Source organism: Oncorhynchus masou, chromosome 28, assembly GCF_036934945.1.
Source record: "Oncorhynchus masou masou isolate Uvic2021 chromosome 28, UVic_Omas_1.1, whole genome shotgun sequence".
Lineage (NCBI taxonomy): Eukaryota > Metazoa > Chordata > Actinopteri > Salmoniformes > Salmonidae > Oncorhynchus > Oncorhynchus masou.
This window is the reverse complement of record NC_088239.1, coordinates 79536438-79557569: the sequence shown is the minus strand read 5'-3', so window position 1 is coordinate 79557569 and position 21132 is coordinate 79536438. Positions and strand designations below refer to the sequence as shown.

Below are 21132 nucleotides of genomic sequence, written 5' to 3'. Positions count from 1 at the left end.
AGAGCAGACGAATACTACTCATTCAGAAACAGTACTACAAGTAAGAGCAGACGAATACTACTCATTCAGAAACAGTACTACAAGTAAGAGCAGACAAATACTACTCATTCAGAAACAGTACTACAAGTAAGAGCAGACAAATACTACTCATTCAGAAACAGTACTACAAGTAAGAGCAGACGAATACTACTCATTCAGAAACAGTACTACAAGTAAGAGCAGACGAATACTACTCATTCAGAAACAGTACTACAAGTAAGAGCAGACAAATACTACTCATTCAGAAACAGTACTACATGTCATAACAGATACTACTAGGGTTGGGCACAGTTAAGCAAATATCTGAATATATTTGTTAACTTGAGTGGGTAAAATTGAGAATCAAAATGTAGGCCTATTTTAACAAAAAAAGCTGAGTAAATTAAATTACTTCTGATTCAGAAACGGTACTACAAGTAAGAGCAGACAAATACTACTCATTCAGAAACAGTACTACAAGTCATAACAGATACTACTAGGGTTGGGCACAGTTAAGCAAATATCTGAATATATTTGTTAACTTGAGTGGGTAAAATTGAGAATCAAAATGTAGGCCTATTTTAACAAAAAAAGCTGAGTAAATCAAATTACTTCTGATTCAGAAACGGTACTACAAGTAAGAACGGATGGATATTAGAGTTTGTGATTTGAACAAAATTCCAAATTGGACAAATATATATTTTTTGCGATTACGATATATACTTTTTGGGGGAGATGCTAAAGCTGAGCGATGTGGACCAAAATACATACTGTGACTAATGGAACTATTTTGTTCGATAACAACATACATTTTACTTTACACTAGACCATATTTTTTATTTTGTGTAAAATAACATAATTTAGATGGTAGACTGATTTTTTTTAAAACTATTTCATCTAACATATCCAGGAAGCATGATTTGCTATTTTTTTAAGTGCAACTTAACTTCTGGGATCCAGAATGATCCGATTTATATGTCTCTTGAGAGAATTTCCAGACATCTTTGTGCACATTGTCCTACAGGCTATATTATTCACCACATGAGGAAGTGGAAACTCAAAACACTTAGCTGGATTGCTAACTCTAAATATGATATTGTTGCTAGATAGCCATGTAGGCTAATTGATTAATCTATTAGTGAATGTCGGCTAATGTCTTACACTCGGGCTAGGTTACTTGATGTAGGCCTGTTCACTGCAAATGGAGCGCTGCGCTCTCTGGGCACACCTACTCCGGTTGTAAAGTTGTCATGAACTCAATATTTAAAGGTGTGAACAAGCTGTGACTCTCCCCTCTGTAACTACAACAGTAGCATCTTTGAAAACAACTGTATTTTTCCCCATAATTTTTGGGAATGGTCATATGCTTCTGATTTGCCTCTCTCCCTCCTCCGTGCGCACAGTGGAAGTCGGTAGCCGATAGCGAAACGGGAGCGACAGGCGGACACTTTCATAGCAGGAATCAACATGATGTACAGGCTATTACTGTTGACCAAATAATGGTTCTAGAACAATCTACAGGAACGTTGTGTAGAAAAACCAAAGTTATCAACGTAAACAAAATGCTTGGGTAAGAGGAAGTCGGCGTCTGTAATTTTTGGTTTATCGTTCCACTAGATAGCACTCATTCTGAACAGAACTACAAGTAACGTCATAACTCAACTCTCTGCATGATTGCCCTCTGCCATATCCTGCAATGCAAATTACCAGAAGCATGAAACCAATAGAAACTAACATGGGAGCAGACTAGGTCGATGTTTATGCACATCAAGGACGTTTCCAGATATTCAGTTCCACAGCTTATACCCAGTTGGCCTCATTTAACACAATTTATTGATCAATTACAATTACATCTCTGGTATAACATTTTAGGAAGATTTGAACACTTAGATCCACCTCTGGAGGGTGTGCCTGTACTGGTGCTGTCGTCTCAGAGTGCTGCAGCTTCAGCCCAGAGGCTCTCAGCAGCTTTCTGGCTGTGCAGTCGGAGGTGTTTTAGTCATTGGTGTTGTAGAGCAGTCTACCTGCCTCCCCAGCCCTCCTCCTGTGTACTGGCAACTCTCAGTTATCAACCAGTGCAGCTTGGCTGGGGGGTGGACAACACACCCCCTTTTAGTTCCACTGGGACTTTGGGGGCTTCATCAGGAGTGTGCAATGTTCCAAAAGATATCAAAGATGTACTTCACCTTTTATTTAAATAAACCAGTCAGCCACCTCACCTCAATATACTTGTAAACAGTTATATGGCTCCATAACATAGAGGGGCTGTTTCCCGGACAGAAATTAAGCCTGATCTTGGACTAATTTGCACTTTTAAACTGGACCTAGGAAAATTTAAACTTCTCAAACATAGTATAAAATAGTCTTACGTATTTAAGTGCGGGTATAAACTAAACCTAGGATGTAGGTGTAACTTGAGGTTTCCTGTTTGTCCGGACTGAGTTGGAAGTTAATTTGGAGTGCTCCTTTTCCAAATGAGTTAATCCAGAAAAGAATACAAATTGTATTAAATACATTACAAATGGTAGTTATCATACTGTATTGGGGTATTTTTTATTTTTTTCAACTACTAAGCCTGTGTTGGGTCAAACAGGTGGATTTTGACGAGGAACTACAAGGCCCTGAGTAAAGGTACCAAAGGTAGCACGTCTGGCTTCCTGAACATCATGATGGAGCTGAAGAAGTGCTGCAATCACTGCTATCTCATCAAGCCCCCGGAGGACAGCGAGTTCTACAACAAACAGGAGGCCTTACAGGTGAGTGGAGGTGGAAGTAAATGTACATGCAAACTTTAACTTTTTTACTCACTCAATTGTCAAACCTTGGCATTAAGGCATTCTGGGGGGGGCGAGAGCACGTCCACTGACTTGAAGGAATATCCAGTTGTTGGTAAGTAATGTATATGCTAGCTAAATATAATTTCTCAAAACCCAAGACTCAATTTGAAGCCAACTCAATTTAGGCTTCAACATTTACATTTAAGTCGTCTGCTAAATGACTTAAATGTAAATGTAAATGTTGAAGCCTAAATTGAGTTGGCTTCAAATTGAGTCTTGGGTTTTGAGAAATTATATTTAGCTAGCATATACATTACTTACCAACAACTGGATATTCCAATAACACTACGTCACGTTTTCCTAACAACACTAGCCACGCAGGGAACAGGCCAGCCCTGCAAGTGTGTGTGTGTGTGTGTGGGGGGGGGGTTGCCTAGCAGCACGTGCCTCTGAGGGAGTTGACATTTGCATTATGCGATTTAAAAATATATATATTTTTAAAAAATCTGTTCAGGCTGAACAGCTAGCACGACAGCTAAAATGGCTTTGAGAAAATATGATTTCAGCTAATAGGGACAAAAATCTAAGAAAACTATCTGCATTCACTAATCATAAACTATTTTCATATTATAGAAATGTAGGCACATTGTGGACATTTTTTTTTACATTGCCTTAAATAATGAGAGCTGTGTAAACATCAACCCTAAAAAAAAAATGCTGAGTGTGTGTTTCAGCCACAAGCCACTCATCAGCGTTAGTTGACATGTTTTGGCTGTTACACTGGTGCTAATCTTGGTTACACCAAATCAAATCAAATCAAATTTATTTATATAGCCCTTCGTACATCAGCTGATATCTCAAAGTGCTGTACAGAAACCCAGCCTAAAACCCCAAACAGCAAGCAATGCAGGTGTAGAAGCACGGTGGCTAGGAAAAACTCCCTAGAAAAGCCAAAACCTAGGAAGAAACCTAGAGAGGAACCAGGCTATGTGGGGTGGCCAGTCCTCTTCTGGCTGTGCCGGGTAGAGATTATAACAGAACATGGCCAAGATGTTCAAATGTTCATAAATGACCAGCATGGTCGAATAATAATAAGGCAGAACAGTTGAAACTGGAGCAGCAGCACGGCCAGGTGGACTGGGGACAGCAAGGAGTCATCATGTCAAGTAGTCCTGGGGCATGGTCCTAGGGCCGCGGTTCAGTTGAAACTGGAGCAGCAGCACGGCCAGGTGGACTGGGGACAGCAAGGAGTCATCATGTCAGGTAGTCCTGGGGCATGGTCCTAGGGCTCAGGTCCTCCGAGAGAGAGAAGGAGAGAATTAGAGAACGCACACTTAGATTCACACAGGACACCGAATTGGACAGGAGAAGTACTCCAGATATAACAAACTGACCCCAGCCCCCCGACACATAAACTACTGCAGCATAAATACTGAAGGCTGAGACAGGAGGGGTCAGGAGACACTGTGGCCCCACCCGAGGACACCCCGGACAGGGCCAAACAGGAAGGATATAACCCCACCCACTATGCCAAAGCACAGCCCCCACACCACTGGAGGGATATCTTCAACCACCAACTTACCATCCTGAGACAAAGCTGAGTATAGCCCGCAAAGATCTCCGCCACGGCACAACCCAAGGGGGGCGCCAACCCAGACAGGATGACCACATCAGTGAATCAACCCACTCAGGTGACGCACCCCCTCAGGGACGGCATGAGAGAGCCCCAGCAAGCCAGTGACTCAGCCCCTGTAATAGGGTTAGAGGCAGAGAATCCCAGTGGAAAGAGGGGAACCGGCCAGGCAGAGACAGCAAGGGTGGTTCGTTGCTCCAGAGCCTTTCCGTTCACCTTCCCACTCCTGGGCCAGACTACACTCAATCATATGACCCACTGAAGAGATGAGTCTTCAGTAAAGACTTAAAGGTTGAGACCGAGTTTGCGTCTCTGACATGGGTAGGCAGACCGTTCCATAAAAATGGAGCTCTATAGGAGAAAGCCCTGCCTCCAGCTGTTTGCTTAGAAATTCTAGGGACAATTAGGAGGCCTGCGTCTTGTGACCGTAGCGTACGTGTAGGTATGTACGGCAGGACCAAATCAGAGAGATAGGTAGGAGCAAGCCCATGCAATGCTTTGTAGGTTAGCAGTAAAACCTTGAAATCAGCCCTTGCTTTGACAGGAAGCCAGTGTAGGGAGGCTAGCACTGGAGTAATATGATCAAATTTTTTGGTTCTAGTCAGGATTCTAGCAGCCGTATTTAGCACTAACTGAAGTTTATTTAGTGCTTTATCCGGGTAGCCGGAAAGTAGAGCATTGCAGTAGTCTAACCTAGAAGTGACAAAAGCATGGATTAATTTTTCTGCATCATTTTTGGACAGAAAGTTTCTGATTTTTGCAATGTTACGTAGATGGAAAAAAGCTGTCCTTGAAATGGTCTTGATATGTTCTTCAAAAGAGAGATCAGGGTCCAGAGTAACGCCGAGGTCCTTCACAGTTTTATTTGAGATGACTGTACAACCATTAAGATTAATTGTCAGATTCAACAGAAGATCTCTTTGTTTCTTGGGACCTAGAACAAGCATCTCTGTTTTATCCGAGTTTAAAAGTAGAAAGTTTGCTGCCATCCACTTCCTTATGTCTGAAACACATGCTTCTAGCGAGGGCAATTTTGGGGCTTCACCATGTTTCATTGAAATGTACAGCTGTGTATCATCCGCATAGCAGTGAAAGTTAACATTATGTTTTCGAATAACATCCCCAAGAGGTAAAATATATAGTGAAAACAACAGCGGTCCTAAAACGGAACCTTGAGGAACACCGAAATTTACAGTTGATTTGTCAGAGGACAAACCATCCACAGAGACAAACTGATATCTTTCCGACAGATAAGATCTAAACCAGGCCAGAACTTGACCGTGTAGACCAATTTGGGTTTCAATCTCTCCAAAAGAATGTGGTGATCGATGGTATCAAAAGCAGCACTAAGGTCTAGGAGCACGAGGACAGATGCAGAGCCTCGGTCCGATGCCATTAAAATGTCATTTACCACCTTCACAAGTGCCGTCTCAGTGCTATGATGGGGTCTAAAACCAGACTGAAGCATTTCATATACATTGTTTGTCTTCAGGAAGGCAGTGAGTTGCTGAGCAACAGCCTTTTCTAAGATTTTTGAGAGGAATGGAAGATTCGATATAGGCCGATAGTTTTTTATATTTTCTGGGTCAAGGTTTGGCTTTTTCAAGAGAGGCTTTATTACTGCCACTTTTAGTGAGTTTGGTACACATCCGGTGGATAGAGAGCCGTTTATTATGTTCAACATAGGAGGGCCAAGCACAGGAAGCAGCTCTTTCAGTAGTTTAGTTGGAATAGGGTCCAGTAAGCAGCTTGAAGGTTTAGAGGCCATGATTATTTTCATCATTGTGTCAAGAGATATAGTACTAAAACACTTGAGCGTCTCTCTTGATCCTAGGTCCACGCAGAGTTGTGCAGACTCAGGACAACTGAGCTTTGAAGGAATACGCAGATTTAAGGAGGAGTCTGTAATTTGCTTTCTAATAATCATAATTTTTTCCTCAAAGAAGTTCATGAATTTATCACTGCTAAAGTGAAAGTCATCCTCTCTTGGGGAATGCTGCTTTTTAGTTAGCTTTGCGACCGTATCAAAAAGGAATTTTGGATTGTTCTTATTGTCCTCAATTAAGTTAGAAAAATAGGATGATCGAGCAGCAGTAAGGGCTCTTCGGTACTGCACGGTACTGTCTTTCCAAGCTAGACGGAAGACACCACTACACCACTCTTTGATAAGTTTGCTCACGGAATGTGGTGAAGTTAGAGGCCTATGTTTAGTTACTGTTGGCCTCTAATAAGAAGGTGATGCTGGGTTTTGTCCAATGTCCATATATCAGGATATTTATTATTAACATTGAATTCTTTCCAGAGTTCGCATGGACGCACACTAATCTCTCCCCCTGCTCCCCTCGCCCTCTGCCCCTCTCCCCCTGCCTCCTCGCCCCTCTCCCCCTGCCTCCTCGCCCCTCTCCCCCGATCTCCTCGCCCCTCTCCCCCTGCCTCCTCGCCCCCCTGCCTCCTCGCCCCCCTGCCTCCTCGCCGCCCTGCCTCCTCGCCCCCCTGCCTTCTCGCCATCCTGCCTCCTCGCCATCCTGCCTCCTCGCCCCCCTGCCTCCTCGCCCCCCTGCCCCCCTCTCCCCCTGCAGCACCTAATCCGGAGCAGTGGGAAGCTGGTGCTGCTGGACAAGCTGCTGCTGCGTCTGCGGGAGCGTGGCCACCGTGTGCTCATCTTCTCCCAGATGGTCCGGATGCTGGACATCCTGGCCGAGTACCTGAAGAGCCGCCAGTTCCTCTTCCAGGTCAGCAGCTCTCTGGCTCATTATGTACAGATCTAGGATCAGCTTCTCCTCTCCTAATCCTAAACTTAACCCATTAGCGAGAGATTGTAAACTGACCCAAGATCAGTGTTTAAGGGCAACTTCACCACATTCCTATCCCCTTCCCATATACTGGTGTATCGTAGATCTCCAGGAAGAAGTTTGGGCAGCCCTGCTTTAAGGAATTTGTAGGTTGAATACTCCCTAAAGAAGTCTGTTCAACATTTACATTTTTTTCCCGCAAATCTTGTATTGGCTTTACTAAAAATGGTAAATAAGGTGCTTTCCTAGTCAGGATTCAGCTCAGTGGTTATCTAAGAAAAGTACCTAGAAGGTCCTAAAGTTACCATACTTAAACCCCTAAAGATAAGCAAAATACAAAAAAAACATTTAAACGTTGAACAACATTGAGAGTTTGCTGGGGCGAGGACTAAATGTGTCTTATCTTTGTAGAGATTGGACGGCTCCATCAAGGGAGAGATGAGGAAACAGGCGCTGGACCATTTCAACGCTGAGGGCTCTGAGGTAAGTGTGGAATGAATGCACCATAATATCTACTACTACGCTAACAGCCAGGGTTGGGGACAAATCAGATTACTTCCTGAATCGACTGAGTTGAAAACCCCAACCCTGCTAATTTTACTCAATAGTTTTACCTAATAATTCACTGATGGGGTGAATATATATAATTGGAAATCTACTGTAATGAACCATCTTACACCACAAGTTATTACATCTCACTTCCTCCCGTCCAGGATTTCTGCTTCTTGTTGTCAACGCGGGCGGGCGGTCTGGGCATCAACCTGGCGTCGGCCGACACGGTGGTCATCTTTGACTCTGACTGGAACCCACAGAATGACCTGCAGGCCCAGGCCAGAGCCCACAGGATTGGCCAGAAGAGACAGGTATGCAACCAATGACTTTGTGAAGTTGACTTGCGGTCAAGTTTTGTTAGCCAATGACAAAGCGGGTAAGAAACCAAAATAGCGTTGATTAATACAAGTTTTTAGAGCTATGTGCTGTTGGTCATTGGTCTCTCTTACCATCTATCTGTATAGTGATGTGTCGTGTAGAGGTCTGTATGGAGGGCTGTCTGTATTAGGTCAACCGATTATGATTTTAACACCGATACTGATTTATTGGAGGACCAAAAAAAGCTGATACCGATTTAATTGGCTGGTTAAAAAAAGAGGAAAAAAAGATGTATTTATGTGTGTAATAATGACAATTACACCAATACTGAATGAACACTTATTTTAACTTAAACTAAATTTATTTTATTTACATATTATATTAAGTTCCTTGCTCAGAACATATGAAAGCTGGTGGTTCACTTTTCCCAGTTCTTCAATATTCCCACTTAAGAAGTTTTAGGTTGTTGTTCTAGGAATTATACGACTATTTCTCTCTATACCGTTTGTCTTTCATATACCTTTGGATGTTTTTATAGGCATTATAGTATTGCCAGCCTAATCTCGGGAGTTGATGGGCTTGAAGTCATAAACAGCTCTGTGCTTCAAGCATTGCGAAGAGCTGCTGGCAAACGCCGGAAAGTGCTGTTTGAATGAATGCTTACGAGCCTGCTGCTGTCTACCACGGCTCAGACTGCACTATCATAGACTTAATTATAATATAATAAACACACAGAAATACGAGCCTTGTCATTAATATGGTCATATCCGGAAACGATCATTTCGAAAACAAAACATTTATTCTTTCAGTGAAATACGGAACCGTTCCATATTTTATCTAACGGGTGGCAACCCTACGTCGTAAGTATTGCTGTTACATTGCACAACCTTCAATGTTATGTCATAATTATGTCAAATTCTTTCAAATGAATTACGGTCCTTGTTAGGAAGAAATAGTCTTCACACAGTTCGCAACGAGCCAGGCGGCCCAAACTGCTGCATATACCCTGACTCTGTTGCACTGAACGCAAGAGAAGTGACCATTTCCCTAGTTAATATTGCCTGCTAACATGCAATTATTTTAACTGAATATGCAGGTTTAAAAAATATACTTGTGTATTGATTTAAAGAAAGGCATTGATGTCTATTGTTCGGTACATTGGTGTACCGATTGTGCTTTTTTCCCTCTAATGCGCCTTTGTTAATTCATTACCCGTTTGGTGATTTGATGATAAATTAACAGGCACCGCATTGATTATTTTCAACGCAGGACAAGCTATTTAACCTAGTAATATCATCAATCATGTGTAGGTTGATGCTGTTTTGACAAGATAAGTTTAATGCTAGCTAGCAACTTACCTTGGCCCCTTGCTGCACTCGCGTAACAGGTGGTCAGCCTGCTGCGCAGTTTCCTCATGGATTTCAATGTAATTGGCCATAATCGGCGTCAAAAAATGCTGATTAGCAATTTTGAAATTGGCCCTGCCGATTTAATCGGTCGACATGTAGTGTATATTGATGTATACAGTATACAGGGCTCATCTGTAAAAGAGACCTTGGTCTCAGCATGACTCACTGTGAAAATAAAATAATTATCATAGAAAACAGGCCGTTGTTCGCACAACACGCATTGTCAAGTTCTATTGATACCCAATGACCGCAGGCACTAGACCAAGATACATGGTCATATGAGTCCATGTTGTATTGCTATTGTAAAGCAATTGCTGTTAATCTCTTCTGATTTTGTCATTCACCCTATATCCTAAACAAACATGCTTTCCCAGTCTATAATAAAGTGTTACGTAGTTGTGGACATCCAACATGAAACCTGTATGTCTCCCAGGTGAACATCTACCGCCTAGTGACTAAGAGCTCAGTGGAGGAGGAGATCATTGAGCGGGCCAAGAAGAAGATGGTGCTGGACCATCTAGTCATCCAGAGGATGGACACCACGGGCAAGACAGTCCTCCACACCGGCACCGCCCCCTCAAGGTACACAAATACACACTGAAAACACACTCACATCTCTAGGTGCTTACACACAGGCAAGAGCCCACAAACTCACGCGAGAACACATGCAAGAGCCCACAAACTCACGCGAGAACACATGCAAGCGCACTTAATCTTTACACATTTTTTAATTTTAGTTATTTAGCAGACTCTTTTATCCAGAGCGACTTACAGGAGCAATTGGGGTTAAGTGCCTTGCTCAAGGGAACGTCAACAGAAATGTCACATAGTCGGCTTGGGGATTCATACCGGCGACCTTTCGGTTACTGGCCCAACGCTCTTAACCACTAGGCTACATGCTGCTTTATACGCACATAGCCAGTTACACCTTACACTCTCAACTACATCAACAAAACGCATACTTCCTCAGTGTACATAGTCTCTTACAAACACACACCCTATAGCTACCCTCTAGATGCTTACTCACAAACACACACCTTACAGCTACCCTCTAGATGCTTACTCACAAATACACACTCTATAGCTACCCTCTAGATGCTTTCTCACAAATACACACTCTATAGCTACCCTCTAGATGCTTTCTCACAAATACACACACTATAGCTACCCTCTAGATGCTTACTCACAAATACACACTCTATAGCTACCCTCTAGATGCTTACTCACAAACACACACCTTACAACTACCCTCTAGATGCTTACTCACAAACACACACTCTATAGCTACCCTCTAGATGCTTTCTCACAAATACACACCTTACAGCTACCCTCTAGATGCTTACTCACAAATACACACCCTATAGCTACCCTCTATGCTTTCTCACAAACACACACTCTATAGCTACCCTCTAGATGCTTTCTCACAAATACACACCTTACAGCTACCCTCTAGATGCTTACTCACAAATACACACCCTATAGCTACCCTCTAGATGCTTTCTCACAAACACACACTCTATAGCTACCCTCTAGATGCTTTCTCACAAATACACACCTCAGCTAAGATGCTTTCTCACAAATACACACTCTATAGCTACCCTCTAGATGCTTACTCACAAATACACACTCTATAGCTACCCTCTAGATGCTTTCTCACAAATACACACTCTATAGCTACCCTCTAGATGCTTTCTCACAAATACACACTCTATAGCTACCCTCTAGATGCTTTCTCACAAATACACACTCTATAGCTACCCTCTAGATGCTTTCTCACAAATACACACTCTATAGCTACCCTCTAGATGCTTTCTCACAAACACACACTCTATAGCTACCCTCTAGATGCTTTCTCACAAATACACACTCTATAGCTACCCTCTAGATGCTTTCTCACAAACACACACTCTATAGCTACCCTCTAGATGCTTTCTCACAAATACACACCTTACAGCTACCCTCTAGATGCTTTCTCACAAATACACACTCTATAGCTACCCTCTAGATGCTTTCTCACAAATACACACTCTATAGCTACCCTCTAGATGCTTTCTCACAAATACACACTCTATAGCTACCCTCTAGATGCTTACTCACAAACACACACCTTACAGCTACCCTCTAGATGCTTTCTCACAAATACACACTCTATAGCTACCCTCTAGATGCTTTCTCACAAATACACACTCTATAGCTACCCTCTAGATGCTTTCTCACAAATACACACTCTATAGCTACCCTCTAGATGCTTTCTCACAAATACACACTCTATAGCTACCCTCTAGATGCTTTCTCACAAATACACACTCTATAGCTACCCTCTAGATGCTTACTCACAAATACACACACCATCCTTCTGAGGTGTTCACGGTCATGCACACACCCCTGCAAGGTTTTTTGTGTTCTCATTTGGAACTTCCATCACTTGCAGTGCCACTCCGTTCAACAAGGAGGAGCTGTCGGCCATTTTGAAGTTTGGTGCCGAGGAGCTGTTCAAGGAGCAGGAGGGGGAGGAGCAGGAGCCTCAGGTTTGTCACTCACCTCATCACTATCACAATACTATGTTACACGTTTTTTTGTGACAAAAAAGGACACAAAGCAGACTAAACTTTAAAAACCTGCTTAATTTTAAATAGTTATATATTGGGGGAGGGGGAAACAAATGTGACTGGATGGAAAAATCAGGCTGGCTGTTTTCAACAAGATATGAATTCTGCTTCATGTTTTGTTTACTTGCCATGATACTGATATCCTGACAACCCTAATCCTTATCATTGTAGGTCCAAACTGTGGTACTTTGCAGTTCCTATTAATCTCTCATGTTGCATTTGTTCTGATGTAGACCTATATTGTCCCTGTGTCTGATGTTGGTTGACAAATTCAGGTTCCCCTCTGTGGATCGATGAAGTTAATACGTTTTTCATAAACTGACTTTTCGGGTTTCACTTTGGCAGGATATGGACATCGACGATATCCTGAAGAGAGCCGAGACCAGAGAGAATGACCCCGGCCCCTCCACTGTTGGAGAGGAGCTGCTCTCACAGTTTAAGGTATATATCAAGTTCATCGCAAGTAAAGGCTTTAAAAAAAATAAGTACAATAGTGTGTTTAATTTTTTAATTATGTAAACGTAAAAGGCAAAATTTCTGGACATCGATTAAGTTTAGACCTGGACAAAAAAAATATTTATGAATATTCTCGAATTTACCATGCTATTTCTAGTCCAGGACTAGGCTAAATCGGTGTCTGGGAAACGGGCCCTAATAAGAGTAAAACAAATAAAATGATAAGTCTTACCGCTGAGCCTCTGTGACCTCTCGACCTAACTCTGACCCCTCCCTGCCAGGTGGCCAACTTCTCCATGATGGAGGAGGAGGAGATCGTCATGGATTCTGAGCGCCACCATCGGGGCTGGGATGACATCATCCCCGAGGAGCAGCGGCGGCGGATGGAGGAGGAGGAAAGGCAGAAAGAGCTGGAGGAGATCTACCTGCTGCCCCGCATGAGGAACTGTGCCAAACAGGTTAGCTAGGGGACACTCCCTCCTCTCACACACACACACAGCAGTACTCTCCAATGCAGAGTTTGGGTTTATCAATGAATCATAACAGGAGTGCCAGATTCTTTTCTAAATGCTTCTGTCTTAGAATTGTAATAGACTGGTAGCTTTCTTTGTCTTCTGAACTAATATGTTGTGCCTTTGTAAGTCGCTCTGGATAAGTGCGTCTGCCAAATGACTTAAATGTAAATGTAATGAACAGTTCCGTCCCTGTCAGTGGATGATGTGCGGCGGGTTCCATTGAAACCCTCGGAGAACATGGTTCTTATTCTAATAATACATTGTTGTTTGATATATGGTTCCAGGTCAACTTTAACGGCAGTGAGAGCCGGCGTAGTAGAAACAGACGGTATTCCGGCTCTGACAGCGACTCCGTCTCGGATCGCAAGAGGCCCAAGAAACGAGGACGGCCTCGGACCATTCCACGAGAGAACATCAAGGGCTTCAGCGATGCTGAGATACGAAGGTAATCACTACACATGAGATGCATCCCAAATGGCACCCGATTTCCTTAATAGCACTATAGGGATTTGGGGATACACGTGGTGTTGTTAAATGTAGTCTATCCTGTGGGAATAAGTCGTCCCCCCACAATATGTAGAAAATGCACTCACTTCCATTACCTCGACTTCGCCTCACAACTTTGTCTTTTCCTCCATAGATTTATCAAGAGCTACAAAAAGTTTGGTGGACCACTTGAAAGGTAACTGCAGGCAAAAACTGTGTGGTCTCAGTTATTTGACAACTTTTGTCAACATGCTATTTGACCAACCAAAAAATCTACCTCTTTCAGACTGGATGCTATTGCCCGTGATGCCGAACTAGTGGACAAGTCTGAACATGACCTGAAGCGTCTGGCGGAGACGGTTCACAACGGCTGTCTGAAGACTCTCAGGGAGAACCCCTGTGGACCAGAGAAGACATCAGGTACTTCAGTGTTTGACTTGTACTGAAATAGGTGCCGATACTAATTTTGGGTGCCATTACTGTTTTATATTTAGGTGCAGGAGCTCCACGATACATTTGAGCTAATATTCTATAAAAGGAACGGGCTCAAACAGTTTTGAGGTGCTGGTACTCAGCTCCGGTTAGCTCCTGCCCAAGTCGAACACTGGGTACTTTCCACTGTCTCGTCTTTTGACTGTCTCTATCCATCCTTCCATCCCAATATATTCATCTCTCTTTCCAGTCCATCTCTATCCATCCATCTCTCTCCTGCTAATCCAAACAATGTCAAAATTCACTGTTAAGTTGCTCAATAAGTGGCTGTCACTGGTTTTAAACCTCTCTCTGCCTCACCACCAGGAGGCAGAAGAGGGAAAGTGAAAGGCCCTACGTTCAGGATCTCAGGCGTCCAGGTGAACGCCAAGCTGGTGATCTCCCACGAGGAGGAGCTGGCGCCGCTCCACAAAGCCATTCCTGCCGACCCCGATGAGAGGAAGAGGTCTGTCCCAAATGGCTCCCTTATTCCCGATTTAGTGCACTACTTTTGACCAGGGTCCATTTGGAACAAAGCCATGCTGTTTTTACTCAACTCCTCCATCACACAACAGTTAATTGTTTCAAGTTTTACACTCGCATAGCAGCTAATACAAACGGAAATCCCTTGGCATAACAAATAGCATAGGCCCATCTAAATCCACAACATGTATTAAATAGCATAGGCCCATCTAAATCCACAACGTGTATTAAGTAGCATAGGCCCATCTAAATCCACAACGTGTATTAAATAGCATGGGCCCATCTAAATCCACACCGTGTATTAAATCGCATAGGCCCATCTAAATCCACACCGTGTATTAAATAGCATAGGCCCATCTAAATCCACACCGTGTATTAAATAGCATAGGCCCATCTAAATCCACACCGTGTATTAAATAGCATAGGCCCATCTAAATCCACACCGTGTATTAAATAGCATAGGCCCATCTAAATCCACACCGTGTATTAAATAGCATAGGCCCATCTAAATCCACACCGTGTATTAAATAGCATAGGCCCATCTAAATCCACACCGTGTATTAAATAGCATAGGCCCATCTAAATCCACACGGTGTATTAAATAGCATAGGCCCATCTAAATCCACACCGTGTATTAAATAGCATAGGCCAGGGATCTTCAACATTTTCTTGCCCAGGGACCCACTTCTTGGCAAACTGGTGACCCAGGAACCCCCATCATACATTAGCAAAAAAAATATAGCCTCTTTCCAGTCCATCTACAGTCCAGTCCATAGGGTAGCCTATTGACATTTTTTTTTTTTTTTTTTTTTCAAAGCGTTTTATATTTCACGTTCTCCAGTGAGTCTAATTGGCTTCAATTAGTATAATTTGCTCAATATTAGGAGTTGACATCATTAGAAATAACATTCTTGTCTTTTCTAATGCAGGTATGTAATAAAATAAGTGGTTTATTCTGTTGCTAACTATATTCATGAACATTTCAATACAAATAAATAAGAAATCTTTTTTTATATTTTTGAGGACCCCCTGCAGGACATAGGTGTATGCGAATCCCCGGTTGAAACCCCCTGGCATAGGCCTATCTAAATCCACAACATTTATTTATTCATTAAAGGGCAGACATGACTTTCACAATGTTGTAAGAACTATGAAACCAATCTGTACTTACAATGTAAATATGATTGTTGCATACCTAGTTTTAGGACCAATTAATATAAAATGAAACTTTCTACTCTTACTGAATCCAAACGCTTCTCTTTTCTTAGGTACACAATTCCATGCCACTCCAAGGCAGCACACTTTGACATTGATTGGGGCAAGGAGGACGACTCTAGCCTGCTCATAGGAATCTACGAGTATGGTTACGGCAGCTGGGAAATGATTAAAATGGACCCTGACCTCAACCTGACACACAAGGTGAGTCTGAATAAATGACATGTATGTGCACCACAGTTTTTATATTACTCTAAAAACTACCACTACTACCACTATAACTACTACCACTATAACTACCACTACTACTACTACCACTACTAACATCACTACTACTACTACCACTACTACTACTACCACTACTACCATAACTACTACTACTACTACCATCACTACTACTATGTAAGAGCTTTTGTGTTATAGTTGTATTCATTTACGCATCTGTTCCTTTGTGTGAACCAGCTCCTACCAGACGACCCTGACAAGAAGCCACAGGCCAAGCAACTGCAGACGAGAGCAGACTATCTTATCAAATTACTGAGCAAGGACCTGGCCAAAAAGGAAGCACAGAGGCAAGCAGGGACGGTACGTGTCCATAACTGGCTGGATCACACTCTTCACACTATTATGGTGCCACGCCCACTTCACCCAATTCCTGATCGAACGTATTCCTCCTCCCAGCCCATTCACGAACAAGAAAATATGAATTACTTTTGTTAAAACTATTTAAATAATGTGCCAAAAAAAATTAAAAGTTGTTAGTTCTTTGTAGAGGGAAAATAATTGAAAAAACCGCATGCTTGTTTTTACTTAGTATAAGCACTCGGAAGCCCACGTTCGTTAGCATTCTCATAGCTTTTGACTGGCGTCATTAGCTAGTTAGCATATTAGACTGTATCAAATGGTCGTAATCCATACAGGCTGTATCCCTTTTTTTTTAAATCAAATTTCAATGCATAAAATGGTAAATGTTAGACACAACATCAATGACCGAAACCATGCCTGAGAACATTTTATGGAGATAACATTAGGATAATTGCAAACTGTTGTGCCACAAAGCCAGTCAAAGCCTAAGAGAATGCTAACTAATGTGGGCTTCCGAAGTGCTTATACTGCATAAAAACAAACTTGTTAAATATTTTCCTCAACATAGAACAAACATACCTTTCATGTTATGTGCACGGTATTTAAGTTTTGGCAACATTTTATTTAATTTTTTAACTTGAATGGACCCGGAAAGGAGGAAAACAATTGCAACAAATTGGATGTTGTTGCCAGGCGTCACAAGGTGAATACGTCGTCTGTGTGCTTTAGTGCATCTCCTTTTCCATTGGCAGTTCCTCTCGAACATTATGAATTCCTCTGTCTGCATTCCTAGCTATATGCAGGGCAGGAGTTGTGTCGTGTTTCATTTAGTCTCAGATTTACACCTTGAGAAGTCCACAATTTAAAGTTAGTCTGGGATTCTCAAAACAAAGCGGCCGCCTTGCCACTTGTTTTGGTAAGCAGATGAGGGATGAAAGCGAGGGAATTGAAGCTTTTTAAATTCATTGACTATGCTCCAGAACAATAACTGACAGTCCAGTCCAATGAGCTGCACGATACAAGACTACGGTCTCCAACGGAGTACCTGCGCTTATGCTCTGGTGCCCTTCACTCTGCAGCAATGTGATAGCTGCAACACAAACAGTGGAGAAGTGTAGCCTTGTGCTTCACGTTCTTAGTTGTTGCGGAAGTCGGACAATATTCTATTTAACTTTGTGCATCGCTGACTATCAAGTCCAAAAAATGTATGTACCAATCCCAGACTAGCTTTAAGGAATGTTGTTGATCTCGTGGATGCTGCCATTTGATCAGAGCAGAGACCTCTTTTGGTCTCTTTGTCATGTCTGGTCTGTATGACAAGAGTGTCAGTTCCTCCTAATAACGTGAAGAGTTGAGCGGTTTTAGTTGGTGTCAAAAACAGGAAGTTAGTCATGACAAACTGCAGTTTTTTCATTGTCAACAACGTGTCAAGTGTCTCTGAAAAGGCTACGGTGGGAGAAAAAATATTATATAAATAGTATTACATATTTTATATATGTATGGACCAATGATTGAGCTGGCTTTGGCCATCAGAGAATCCAAGTGTGGAAAATATAATCACCAGGAGGATGATTAATCACAAATTTTAAACATTCAATTGTGACATTGACAAGTCCAAAACCCAGCACACATTCTATTTCAATGTGTTTTTTTCAATTAGTTGTAAAAAATGATTAAGTCCCGTTTTGTTGTTGTTGTAGGCCAATTGGCGGAAGAGGAAACCGAGGAGTAAGAAGACCAAAGCTGTGAAGCCAGCCAAGGTGGACGAAGTGGTGAAGAGTCCGTCCTCTACGCCCCACTCAGACAAGTCCTCAGAGGACGAGATTGAGGAGGAAAAGGTATGTGGAATGATCGGCTTCCTCTCCCCCAATCCTAACCTTAGCCATTAGTGGGGAAAATGCCAAACTGAACCGAGATCAGCATCTAGGGGCAACTTTACCCTATTCCAACTATGATCGGAGACTCCTTATGGCTGTGGATAGTAGACAAGGGATCCCTTAATGAAATAACGAGTAACAGATCAAATTAACCCCAGTAATCAGTCAGCTAAACTCAATGTATGGGCCCAGTCTGAAAACTTTGATATATCAGTTGTCAAGGGAGAGAGAACTGGGCCTACATTACTGTGGTACGTTAAGCTTATTGCCTGCTCTGTATAGCAGTGTGATTAAACCCATGTGCCCACAAGCATACGTATAGAATTCAGTTAAGGTAATCTTGCATCGAGGCTGTCAAGCTATTCTAACCATCTCTCCACCTCCCAGGAGGTGGTCCCGGTAAAGCTGCCACCCAGAAGGGGTCGAACGGAGCGCGTGGTGGTGAAGGAGGAGCCTGAGCCAGAGGAGGAGCCCGAGCCAGAGGAGGAGAAGGAGCCCAAAGAAAGGGAAATGAAGAAAGAGGTTAAAAAGGAGAAGAAAGAAGAGAGCCGCGAGGTGAAAGAGAAGGACCTGAAAGAGAAGAAAGAAACCAAGCCCGTGGATCCAGTACATGAACTGGAAGAGGTCACAGGGGAGAAGGTAAGATAGTTTTGACTAGATGGGATACAGCTTCTGTACGATTAGATTGTTTGTAGCAGGTTAGGAAAATTGGTTTACGGTTTGGAAAGGGTTTGGGCTTAGATAAAAATGCATTTGACTTTCATTTGACAGTGTTTTCCCTAAGTTTTTTTTTTTTTTTTTTAGTGGCGGTGGCTTGGGGGGGTAGTGGGAGTGGCCAATTTAAAAAAAATGTTGACGCCCTACTCTTGACTGCATAGACAATGTTGCTGTTTAAAGCAAATGTCCTGCAATTCTACACATGTTATCATAGCCTTTGACATGTTTGCTATCTGAGTGACTCAAACATATATTATAATAAAAATCAATGGGGCGGCGCCTGTCACATTTATGTACATTTTTGATTCTCCCTGACTCTCTAGTTTTTATTTTGGTGATTGTTAATTTTTCAAAAATGATCTTATTTAAAAAATATATTTTAGCATGTAGGATCTTTGGTGTCTTATTTACAAGGTTTATAATGTCTCTGCGTAGCATCTTAACAACTGTCACTTAATTAATTGTGACTGTTTTTTTATCCAGCCGAGCGAGGTGAAGACTGAGGTACGGGAGAAGGTGAAGAAAACTTCTGACACTCCGGTCCATATCACAGCAGGGGGAGAGAACATCTCGGAGGAGTCGGAGGAACTGGACCAGAAGACCTTCAGTGTGGTGAGTCACACACAAGTCTGCTCAGTGAGTCGGGACGGTAACAAAATACTGCCTTACCAATTTTGGCCCTCCATTAACCGTGTATATCCTGTCTGTGTCCCTCAGTGTAAGGAGAGGATGCGACCGGTCAAGGCGGCCCTGAAGCAGCTGGACCGTCCGGAGAAGGGCCTGTCGGAACGCGAGCAGCTGGAGCACACGCGCCAGTGCCTCATCAAGATCGGAGACCACATCACAGAGTGTCTGAAGGAGTACTCCAACCCAGAGCAGATCAAACAGTGGAGAAAGTAATGCGCCTGATATTTTTTCACATTCAGCGTTTTGTTACAATCAATTTGCTGATTTTAAGATCACGCTCTCTGAAATACGTGGTACTGTTATTTACCCGTGGTATATTTAAGCAATAAGGCACGGGGGGGGGGTGGTATATGGTTGTTCCTGGATACAGCCCTTAGTCATGGTATATTTGCCATATACCACAAACCCCGAGGTGCCTTATTGCTGTTATAAACTGGTTACCAACGTAATTAGAGCAGTAAAAATACATGCTCCGTCATACCCGCAGTATACAGTCTGATATACCATGTCTGTCAGCCAATCAGCATTCAGGGCAACAACCACCCAGTTTATAATGTCTGATATACCATGATTGTTGAATACTCGTTCTGATTGGCTTGAAGGGCATTCTAGAGGGTGCATTATTTCCCTATGACACACAGTATATTTACACGGTACAATTCAATGGCTGTAGTTCATTCTTACATGTTTCAGCTGCTTTTGAACGCAAAAGTTGAATTGAAAACATTATTGGCATTGTGGAATTCGATTTGGCAAACTAGGACTGATTTGGTCTGTTTGGTTACCAAGGCAACTCATGTAGCTGTCTAGTGAACTTGTTAGCTACTTCAGTGGATGTTGAACACATTTCTACCTGCAAATGAACACATTTCAGCGGTAATTGTGTTAAATTATAGCCAAAAGGGGATAATTAACTTGGGGCTCTATGCATTCTAGTGTGTTGTGGAACTAACCTTCCACGTTGTGCATTATTTTCCAGAAAACGCACAGCCCCTCGTTGATTATCCTTTACAGATTCACACAGGCTGGAATGCTTTTTTTATAAATACAAACAACATTGAAGATCATCCCATCCTTGGGGAGATAGGACAGGCATGGCCTTGGCAAACTGACAGAATATTAATTTCCTGATTCGAAGTTCTGGAACGTTTCAGAACACTGGGGTTATGGAAACGGAGCTCAGGGCATGTGGATTCATGTCCTTTACCAATCCAACTGAGCTGGTTATGTACCTTTGACTGCATTCATACCATTACTTTGTTATGGGGATCGTTGTATCAATGACCCGTGTTTACTTAAATCACTTTTTTCCCCTCCCCTTATCTCCAGAAACCTGTGGATATTTGTTTCGAAATTTACAGAATTTGATGCAAGAAAATTGCATAAACTGTATAAGCACGCAATCAAGAAAAGACAAGAGAACGCTCAGGTATGTATAAGCCCTGATGAAAGAGTTGCTGTTCCAGCATGTCGGGGATATGAAAATACAATTGAATCACTTCATAAAGGCTTAACTGGGCAATAAAGTGATA

The 21132-nt window shown here is 42.4% G+C and overlaps 1 protein-coding gene and 2 non-coding genes across 3 annotated transcripts in view; all 3 read left to right on the top strand.

Moving 5' to 3' along the window:
* Positions 1 to 21132, top strand: part of chd1 (chromodomain helicase DNA binding protein 1) — a 41936-nt gene that overhangs the window by 18161 nt on the left and 2643 nt on the right. The window contains exons 16-34 of the mRNA XM_064943532.1: positions 2612 to 2774; positions 7008 to 7160; positions 7632 to 7703; positions 7934 to 8083; positions 9933 to 10081; positions 11931 to 12027; positions 12454 to 12549; positions 12846 to 13022; positions 13364 to 13524; positions 13720 to 13761; positions 13852 to 13985; positions 14364 to 14502; positions 15788 to 15938; positions 16197 to 16319; positions 18020 to 18157; positions 18584 to 18835; positions 19397 to 19525; positions 19631 to 19809; positions 20930 to 21029. Coding sequence (XP_064799604.1) covers positions 2612 to 2774; positions 7008 to 7160; positions 7632 to 7703; positions 7934 to 8083; positions 9933 to 10081; positions 11931 to 12027; positions 12454 to 12549; positions 12846 to 13022; positions 13364 to 13524; positions 13720 to 13761; positions 13852 to 13985; positions 14364 to 14502; positions 15788 to 15938; positions 16197 to 16319; positions 18020 to 18157; positions 18584 to 18835; positions 19397 to 19525; positions 19631 to 19809; positions 20930 to 21029 — 2605 coding nt within the window. The remainder of the gene's footprint in view (positions 1 to 2611; positions 2775 to 7007; positions 7161 to 7631; positions 7704 to 7933; positions 8084 to 9932; positions 10082 to 11930; positions 12028 to 12453; positions 12550 to 12845; positions 13023 to 13363; positions 13525 to 13719; positions 13762 to 13851; positions 13986 to 14363; positions 14503 to 15787; positions 15939 to 16196; positions 16320 to 18019; positions 18158 to 18583; positions 18836 to 19396; positions 19526 to 19630; positions 19810 to 20929; positions 21030 to 21132) is intronic.
* Positions 1898 to 2120, top strand: LOC135518692 (small nucleolar RNA SNORA53). The gene has a single exon (XR_010452228.1). It is a non-coding gene; the product is annotated as a small nucleolar RNA SNORA53 (small nucleolar RNA).
* Positions 18385 to 18508, top strand: LOC135518696 (small nucleolar RNA ACA64). The gene has a single exon (XR_010452232.1). It is a non-coding gene; the product is annotated as a small nucleolar RNA ACA64 (small nucleolar RNA).